Here is a 9,078-nt window from a genome sequence, read left to right on the forward strand (position 1 = left end):
TATAAGTATATTTAAACTTTTATTTACTCCAATTTAAACAAATTACTACAATTAGAACTGAAAATTAAAAAATGGTTAAAGTTGAAGATTTTAAAAAAGAAGACCATAAACACAAAAAAAAATAGAATGCTTTTGGATGGTTAAGCCAAAAAATAAAGGGAAAAAAAACATAGTAAGTGATAAAAAAAAGGTGAATTGCTTATGTATCAGAATTAAATTGGGAATACACATTAAAAACTTTTAGGGTAATTACTTGAAGAAACATGAGTAGAAGAATTTTTTTTTGCCAATCAAGTATATTATGGTTATATAATTAGGATTTACAAAAATTAAATCGAACTGAAAATTTAATCTTAATTAATAAATGAACAAAATTAGTTTTTAAATTCAGTTTAACTTGAGCATTATATTGAACTTGTTGACTCAGTTCAATTCAATTTGGATATTATATTTCCTCTTAAATTTAGTTCAACACGATGAAAAAACTTCAATTCAATTCACTTCCAATAGATTACAATGCCCTAGTTATAACTAATACACTTGGTGAATAATGATAAAACTATGGGACAACTATATTCAATTTGAATTTATATGTTACTTCTTTGATCTTACATATTTATTTATAACTAACTTGTGATAGCTGACATGCTTAAGAAAGAATTTCCAATGGCTAGTGATAACTAGCATGCTTAAGAAAGAATTTCCAATGGCTATCTTCTTATAAGGTGTGCAACACACATTTTAAGAGTGGAATTCATGTTTCTGAAATATTCATACATGCCTAAAATTAAAAAACATAAAGAAATGATACAGATATATTAAAACAAATGCACCACCCTCATGGCTCTTAAATATGGCCTTCTATTCCTTCCCAAAATCGGCATTATAATGTGCACTTGATTCAAGCTTTTTTGCCTCATTAAGCTTCCTTACGGCCTGTAACAACGCCAAAACACCACAACACAAAATTATTATCTGAGTAAATAAATAAGTGGTTAACAATCTCGTCATAGAGTACCAAACTATGGTGTACGGAAAGTATTGAATCCTCCGTTTTGGCTTTTTTTTTTCACTTCCAAAAACGCCAGAACTTGTTGACAAGCTATTCTTATAAAAAATCATCAGTTTGCCAGTTTCTTGTTTCAGCGTTTCCATTTCCATGTAATATAGGCACCAAATGGAGGTAAATTCATTGTGTTGTAAAAAAGTTTATTACCTTCATAAAATCTTCATGGATAACATAATCACGTTCCGCACGAATTGCTGACATTCCAGCTTCTGTGCAAACATTGCGGAGATCAGCTCCATTAAAGCCCTGTTATAGTTATAAGAAAAACATTAACAATAAGGCCTCAGTAAACGTATCCAACATGCAAAGCCATTTTACTTACCTCCGCAAGTTTCACAACAGCCTCATAGTCAATCTCCCCATGCTTGGCAATGCTAGCAGCATGAATTTTCAGGATTTCCATTCTCGATTGTTCATTTGGCAACGGAATCTCTATTTTTCTGTCTAATCTTCCCGGGCGAAGAAGTGCAGGATCGAGCACATCAGGTCGGTTTGTTGCCATTATCATTTTAACCTATTATAGATAGACGAGCATAAATTTATTTTATCTTAAGAAATTACTATATAGAAGTTGCCAAAGGTAGTACATGCTGACCGGAACATGACAGACACAAGTTTACACTTAAAACAATCAAATCCTATAATTTTTGAAGCTCCAAAGCTTAAAAACGAGCTATGGATACACATTTTATGAGAAGAGACCCCATTTTTTAGAGCCCAGCAGAACACATTTCAGTGGCGTTAAAGAACTCGAATTATCAGGGACTGTCCAGAAGCATGCCTTCTATATCGACATAAATGTCCAGATGTACTCACATTCACAGATAGACCATTCTTAATACCCCCATCAAACTGTTGCAGCAATAAAAGTTTCATTTGCAAATGCATATAAATTAGCCATATAAGTGAATTCATGCAGGTATTATTTGGCTCAACTTTTCTGCTTTTGCTAATGTATTTCGCTTTAACAGGGACAACAGATGTATATGCAAAATGATTACAAGTAGACAAACAGGGATATACTTCCGAAAGAACAGCCAACCAAAATGAAAAATCTCCATTGCTTATGTGTGAAACTATGAAGGAAATAAAAATGTCAGGCTGGGTTATAATGTGTAAACTAAAAAATACCTTCCCAAGCTGATCAAACCCGTCAAGTTGATTAAGTAACTCCATTAGAGTTCTTTGAATTTCACGATCTGCGCTTGTACCCTCACTAAAACGGCGTCCACCAATGGCATCAATCTCATCCATAAAAATGATGCAGGGCTACAAAAGAAAAAGAAAATTAATTTAAAAATCCAGTGGAGCCATGAACCACACAGGAATAGCAAGATTAGAAAAAACCAGGATACTTACTTGGTGATCACGTGCATATCCAAACATTTCTCGAATCAACCTAGCACTTTCGCCAATGTATTTGTCGATAATGGCACTTGAAACAACCTTCATTCAGATGTAAAGTACATGTTAACAGGAGCCAAAAATAAGGGAAGGATGCTTGTTAAAGGAAAAAACATTGACCTTTAAGAAGTTGGCATCTATGTTACTTGCGATAGCCCTGGCCAATAGCGTCTTTCCTGTACCAGGAGGGCCATAAAGAAGAACACCCTAAAGCAGAGAGGACAAGAGCTTCAGAGAAATATCAACTACTTTATCCTCATGGACATGAATGCCAAAAAGTTATCTAATGCAAAAAAACACAAAGAACCATTTATCACCTTGGGAGGTTTAATTCCAACTCTGAGGAAAAGCTCAGGGTTCATCAGAGGTAGCTCAATGGACTCCCTCAAATCTCTGATTTGGTCAGATAAACCACCCACAGCCGAGTAGCTGATGTTGCCAGGATCTTCATGCAACATATTATAAACAACTGGATCAACCTGTAAGCAAAAGCCACAAATTGCTAGATATCACGCATCCTATAATAAGAAATAAGTAATTCAAATACAACTGTGCTGCTTAGGGGGAAATAAATTCCATTAACCATAACAGTTTTCCAGCTCTCTGTCACTCTTCCAAATAACTTACTTCACGTGGAAGAGCTCGCATGATTGTGAGTGTTGTCATGTCAAGAACAACCCTAGTTCCTGCAATTAGTTTTTCCTTGTCCACTTTGCTGCGGCACCCAACCACATAACGGGGTCCACTACTTGCTTTAACAATCACTGAAACATAAAAAAAAAAAAAAAAAAAAACCATTACTCTGTGTCCATAAACTAAGTCCTACAGGCATAGAAACCAAACAAAGGAGAAAATAATTAAATGAGATGCAGAACCAAAGACTGCAAGAGGCAACATTTATGCTAATTGTACTCTATGAAATGGATAAACTGTAAGAAAAAAGGGCATATGAATGTAAGCATAACCTAGGTCACAAGAATCATGAAAATTTCCAGTCACTAAACCATTCTCAAGTTGCAACATTTTGAAGCAACCAAAAGTGCAAAGATTGCACGTACACAGAATCAACAACGCGCAAAAATGTAGGGAAATTGGGAGAACTTACAGCGTTCATTGTCGAGAGGTCGGAGAACTTCTCCTATAATCTGACCAACACTTTGAAGAGACTTCAAATCATCCTCTGTCTTATTGAACTCCTTCTTTGCATTCCTCAAGTTCTCCCTCACTACCAAAAAACCCACATTTATTAGCATAATGAGCAAACGTCAATGCAATAACCACATACTATACAACAGATATTGAAAGCATATTAACACACCCAAGCAGAAGAAGTCTTTTAGCTACAAGTCTACAGCAGTTAATGTTTTTATTTAAATTTAAAAACAAATGTATAATATTAACACACAAAAAATTAAACCCTTTCTACAAAATTTCGTCAAATTAACTGCATCAAACAATTCAATCTAGTTTATGGCAAATCATAACTAATAAAATCTAACCTATTGGGTTAAATTAGAGATGCAACGACTACTACAAAACGATAAAAAAAATTAATAGATCGAATGACTAACAGGTTCGCACTCTAGACTCCATCTCCTTGTGTTGGAGCAATTTTTTCCGGTGTTCAGTCACGGAAATACGCCGGCGATCTCCTTCGCTGCTCATGCTTTAAAATAAATTTGAACTTTTGATTTTTTCTTATTGCCTTAACGATTCACAGAAAAACACGCTTTAAAGTTGGGCAAGGCAGGGATCTTTTTATATTGATACAAGATATGATATGCCCTTATATTTCAGTTCAAATATTTTTAAGTCTATGTACTTAAATTATATGCCATTTAACCCTAACAATTTTAAAATATGTACAACTAAGCCCTTATTCTAACAAAAATATCAGTAGAATTAGTTTAAAAACCTGGGTTTGCACTAACTTTTTTATACATTATATAGAATTCAAGAATATATCAATACTTTAATTTTTTCTGTCCAAATTTTAAAAAATTAATTTTTTAATTTTTATTAAGTAGCGTCAAAAAAAAATTATTAAGTGCAATTGATTGTTTTGCATTTAGATTATTGATGGATACCGAATCCTACACTAAATACAATGGAGCCGAGTCACAGGAGATCCATTCTCAGGTGATACCGGACTCATAATGGAAGACCTGATTATATAAGGAAGACGACTGAATCCATAGGATCCGCCGATGAATCATTCAATAAGACGAAGACCGAATCCCTTAAGATCCGCCCAAAGCGCGTTAATCCAGGATTCGGACAAATCGCCGAATCTACTATGATGTCTCGAAGTATCTTCCCATTTGGACACAATCTCCAACTTGGAAAGATCGGCTCTATCTTAAGAAGACGAGACTATTTACGAAAACGTTCCTAAATAGGACTCATGTCTGAATAAGGTAGATCACGCCAAATCAGGGTGAATCCCTACAAAGTAGGATTCACTTACCTACTATAACTCTACAAGGTATGCATTCATCTACTATAAAAGGAGCATGAGGTATGCCTAGAAACACAATTACGTTCACATACTCAAAACGCTGCTCAAAGCTCTAAACTGGCTTTGGCATAGGAGAATTAATCGGACAACCACCGTCCGGTTAGCTTCTACCCTATTTTGCAGGTCTCATTCACCGGTTCAGAAAGCAGACTCCATCAATTGGCGCCGTCTGTGGGAAAAGCTTAACTTAACTTCAAATTCGAAGGAGCTTTTCTGAACTCAAAAAAAGTTTCATTGAGGAAGATGACTTCTGAAGAAATGAACCTGAAAGACAAAGCAAGGAACATATCGCAAGGGAGAAAAAGGAAATCAGTAGAATCCTCAATTCCACCGCCGGTGACTTTCGACGGGAAGGATTTCGGGAGAATAGCGGAAGCCCACAACGAGGCCCTGGTAGTGGCTATGATCATCGAACACTAGAATGTTGAAAGGATCTTAATTGATGAAGGGAGCGTAATAAACCTAATAACGAGAAAGGCTTACGAGAGCCTAAGAAGGGATCTAGCAGAATTATAGTGCGCGCTAGATTCAAGTTTCTTTGCCTCATTCAGCTTCCTCACATCCTGCAAAATTGAAAAGAAAATGTGTATTTAAGCACATCCAGCAACTTTATTGCAGAAAGCATGTAATCTGAACTTAGTTTCTTGTTTGTACCAATCTCAATGTCACACGATGCAATTATTAAACTTTAGAAAGCACATAAACTAAACTTAATTTCTTATTACCACATTTAAAAATTAGCATATAGAGAGAGATGAGATCCATTTTGGTAATAGAAATCATAGAATTACCTTCATAAAGTCTTCATGAATGACATAATCACGGAGAAGTGCAGGATCGAGAACGTCAGGTCGGTTTGTTGCCATTATCATTTTAACCTATTATTCATAAACAAACATAAAATTTTATCATAAAGATTACCATATGGAAGTTGCCAAAAGGGGGGGAAAAGAGGGGTTTACATGAAGAGTGGTCACATGACATGCAGAAAATAACACTTCATTGTACTTAAATAGTCTACTTTATGAAGCTGCAAAGCTTAACCAATAGTCATGAATAAACAATTATTAGCAGGAAGAAATGCTTTTTCTCGAGGCCCAAGAGAATGCAGTTTATTGAAGCTACAGAACTCCAATTATTAGAAAATGAAAAACAAGCAAATTTAATCGCATATATAGCCAAATGTATTCAGAACCAGACCATTCTGAACTTGCCCATCAAAATACTGAACAATGAATTGTATTGTGGAATATGAATTACCAATGAAGGAAATTCATTAAGGTAATCTTTGTTTTTTTTTTTTGCCTTTTACTATATAACTGGGCTTCAGTTTAACAGAAAAAACATACCATGTGCTGCATCAAGTATAAGCAATATGATGGAAAGTAGACAAACACGCACCTACTTTAAAAGAGTAGACTACACAAATGAAAATGTTTCAAGTGTAAACAATGTTAGATAAGGTTAAATTTATAGACTAAAGTACCTTCCCAAGCTGATCAACCCCATCGAGCTGGTTAAGTAACTCCATTAGTGTTCTCTGAATTTCACGATCAGCACTTGTTCCTTCACTAAATCGGCGTCCACCAATGGCATCAATTTCATCCATGAAAATGATGCAGGGCTGGGCAAACAGAAGCAATCAGTAGCATTATTGGTGGAATCAGGTATGAATGCCACAGAAAATCAAATCCAAGTTCCATTACTCTTACCTGATGATCACGTGCATATCCAAACATTTCTCTTATCAGCCTAGCACTTTCTCCAATATACTTATCAATAATGGCACTTGAAACAACCTTCACAAAAATAAAAGCATGTGTTAAACTAGAGAACCACTTGCAGTCAACAGAATTCAGAAGACATAAAGGATAAGTTGGTAAGATAATAATTTACCTTCAAAAAGTTAGCGTCTATATTACTCGCAATAGCCCTAGCCAATAATGTCTTTCCAGCACCATGAGGTCCATATAAAAGGACACCCTGAAACACAGAGCATATGCAGTTGTGAGGAGCACATTAAGTAACTTCATTGACTTTGGACTAGGGAGAAGAGAACAAGAAATACAAGATAAATGGAATGACCAAATAATCACCTTGGGAGGTTTAATCCCCACTCTTATGAAAAGCTCAGGGTTCATAAGAGGTAGCTCAATAGATTCCCCCAATTCTCTAATTTGATCAGATAGACCACCCACGGCTGAATAGCTGACATTACCAGGATCTTCATGCAGCATATTATAAACAACTGGATCTACCTGTAAGCCCATGGCACAAAAAGATAAGACGTCGTGAGTTATATAACCAGCATGAAGCTCAAACAGAAAAAGAAAATTGTAAATAAGTGACAGCAGCCTGAAAACAAATAACTCGCCTCGCGTGGAAGAGCACGCATAATTGTAAGTGTTGTCATATCAAGAACGACTCTAGTTCCTTGAACTAGTTTTTCCTTATCCACCTTGCTGCGGCAACCAACCACATACCGAGGTCCACTGCGTGCTTTAACAATCACTGAAACATAATGGAAATAACAATAACCCCTATATTATGCTTTGCTCGCCCATTATGCCTTAAAACACAATTTCTAGAGCAAGAAATTGGGAATCAAGAGAAAATTTGAAATCAAAAGAACTCCTAGTGCCACATTTACAATATAATTGCTAAGAAAAGAGATAAAAGTCATGTATAGTAGACGCATTTATAAACCACACCTAATTAAAACATGCAATTGAAACATACATGTAAAAATTCATAAGAAATAACAAAAGAAGAATTCTGATAAACTTACAGCGTTCATTGTCAAGAGATCGGAGTACTTCTCCAATGATCTGACCAACACTTTGAAGAGATTTCAAATCATCCTCGGTCTTGTTAAACTCTTTCTTTGCAGATCTCAAATTTTCCCTCACTACAACAACATAACCTCAAAATTAAAGCTCCAATTTCTACAAAAATATCCAATTTTTCAAAACAACAGAACAAAAAAAATTACATACAATTCAAGAGTCCGAAAGCTCACAGTTTTAACTGATGAGCAAAACAAGTAACAAAAACCAGCCATTTGAGTATAAACATAAAAAGGGTACAAAAAAGCGCGCGGTATTGTGATTATCGATCATAATCATAATTAAATATATAAAAACCAATCTAACAAGCATACAGAACGACTTCTGATTCAATTTAATTCAAAATTGAGAACCCTAATTTTCAATCTCGAAATCTCTTGTTAACAGCGTGTCAGCTTACTTATAAAACCTAAAATATATTGAAGCTACCAGAAAAGATCGATTAAACAATAAAAAAAAGCACATCCGGAGCTCGATTTGACTAACCAGTGCGTATTCTAGACTCAAATTCTTTGTGCTGGAGTAGCTTTTTGCGGTAATCGGTAATCGCAGTTCTACGCTGTGCGACATCTTCTTCAGTGCTCATGGTTCAAGTTCTGAGGTAGTTTTCCCCCTCTTTTTCCCTTTTCTTATTACCAAATCCAAAAGTTTTATGAACTACCGATGCTGACTTGCGAGTTGGGTCACCTGCAAGTGGTTGGAATCGCAATTACTATAAACAAATACGTTGTCGTATTTTGTTTAGCTTATGAAACGACACCGCCCTCTACCGCGAGGAGGAATGACTACTTACACGATTTAACTCAAACCAAAAATATGAACTCTTCTTAATATATCAGTGATATCTAAAAAGTTAAATTTACCATCGGGTGTGATATATATATCTTTAGGGAAAAAAATAAGCCTTGATCGTCCAACAATACCTCACTATTTTTACTGTTTTTATTTGTGGCTCCACCTTTTAAAATTTCAATTTTAGCCTATATATCAATTTTCAGTTTTAATTGTAGCCATTAGTTTAAAATGGAGTTGAAAAAGATTCAAATGTATCATTTAGTATGGCTTGATGTTTGAAATTTGTTATGATAAAAAGAAAAATTAGACGGTTTAATGTGGCCAACTTTTTTATTTAAATATTGAAAAGGTATGTGGATTCTGTGTTAATATATTCTTGAGATCTAATTATTGTAAAAGAGAGTTCAATAAAAATAAACCTACTAAAATGATATGATTATCCATTT

At 35.0% G+C, this 9,078-nt stretch overlaps 2 protein-coding genes across 2 annotated transcripts; both read right to left on the reverse strand.

The window, feature by feature from the left end:
• Window positions 1-652: 652 nt before the first annotated feature.
• On the reverse strand, window positions 653-4,153 carry LOC126686315 (26S proteasome regulatory subunit 10B homolog A-like). Its single transcript, XM_050380355.2, has 10 exons — window positions 4,045-4,153; window positions 3,579-3,698; window positions 3,101-3,237; window positions 2,791-2,952; window positions 2,594-2,680; window positions 2,429-2,515; window positions 2,201-2,338; window positions 1,392-1,583; window positions 1,217-1,315; window positions 653-936 (listed from the first exon to the last, which is right to left on the reverse strand). Exons 1-10 carry the CDS (start codon window positions 4,136-4,138, stop codon window positions 862-864), a joined length of 1,191 nt encoding a protein of 396 aa, XP_050236312.1. The 5' UTR covers window positions 4,139-4,153; the 3' UTR covers window positions 653-861.
• Window positions 4,154-5,173: 1,020 nt separating this feature from the next.
• Window positions 5,174-8,447, reverse strand: LOC130014712 (26S proteasome regulatory subunit S10B homolog B-like). The gene is made up of 10 exons (XM_056106374.1): window positions 8,324-8,447; window positions 7,780-7,899; window positions 7,366-7,502; window positions 7,088-7,249; window positions 6,888-6,974; window positions 6,704-6,790; window positions 6,478-6,615; window positions 5,783-5,869; window positions 5,475-5,554; window positions 5,174-5,381 (listed from the first exon to the last, which is right to left on the reverse strand). Exons 1-10 carry the CDS (start codon window positions 8,421-8,423, stop codon window positions 5,174-5,176), a joined length of 1,206 nt encoding a protein of 401 aa, XP_055962349.1. The 5' UTR covers window positions 8,424-8,447.
• Window positions 8,448-9,078: the final 631 nt, after the last annotated feature.

The sequence above is a fragment of the Mercurialis annua genome, linkage group LG6 (assembly GCF_937616625.2).
Source record: "Mercurialis annua linkage group LG6, ddMerAnnu1.2, whole genome shotgun sequence".
Lineage (NCBI taxonomy): Eukaryota > Viridiplantae > Streptophyta > Magnoliopsida > Malpighiales > Euphorbiaceae > Mercurialis > Mercurialis annua.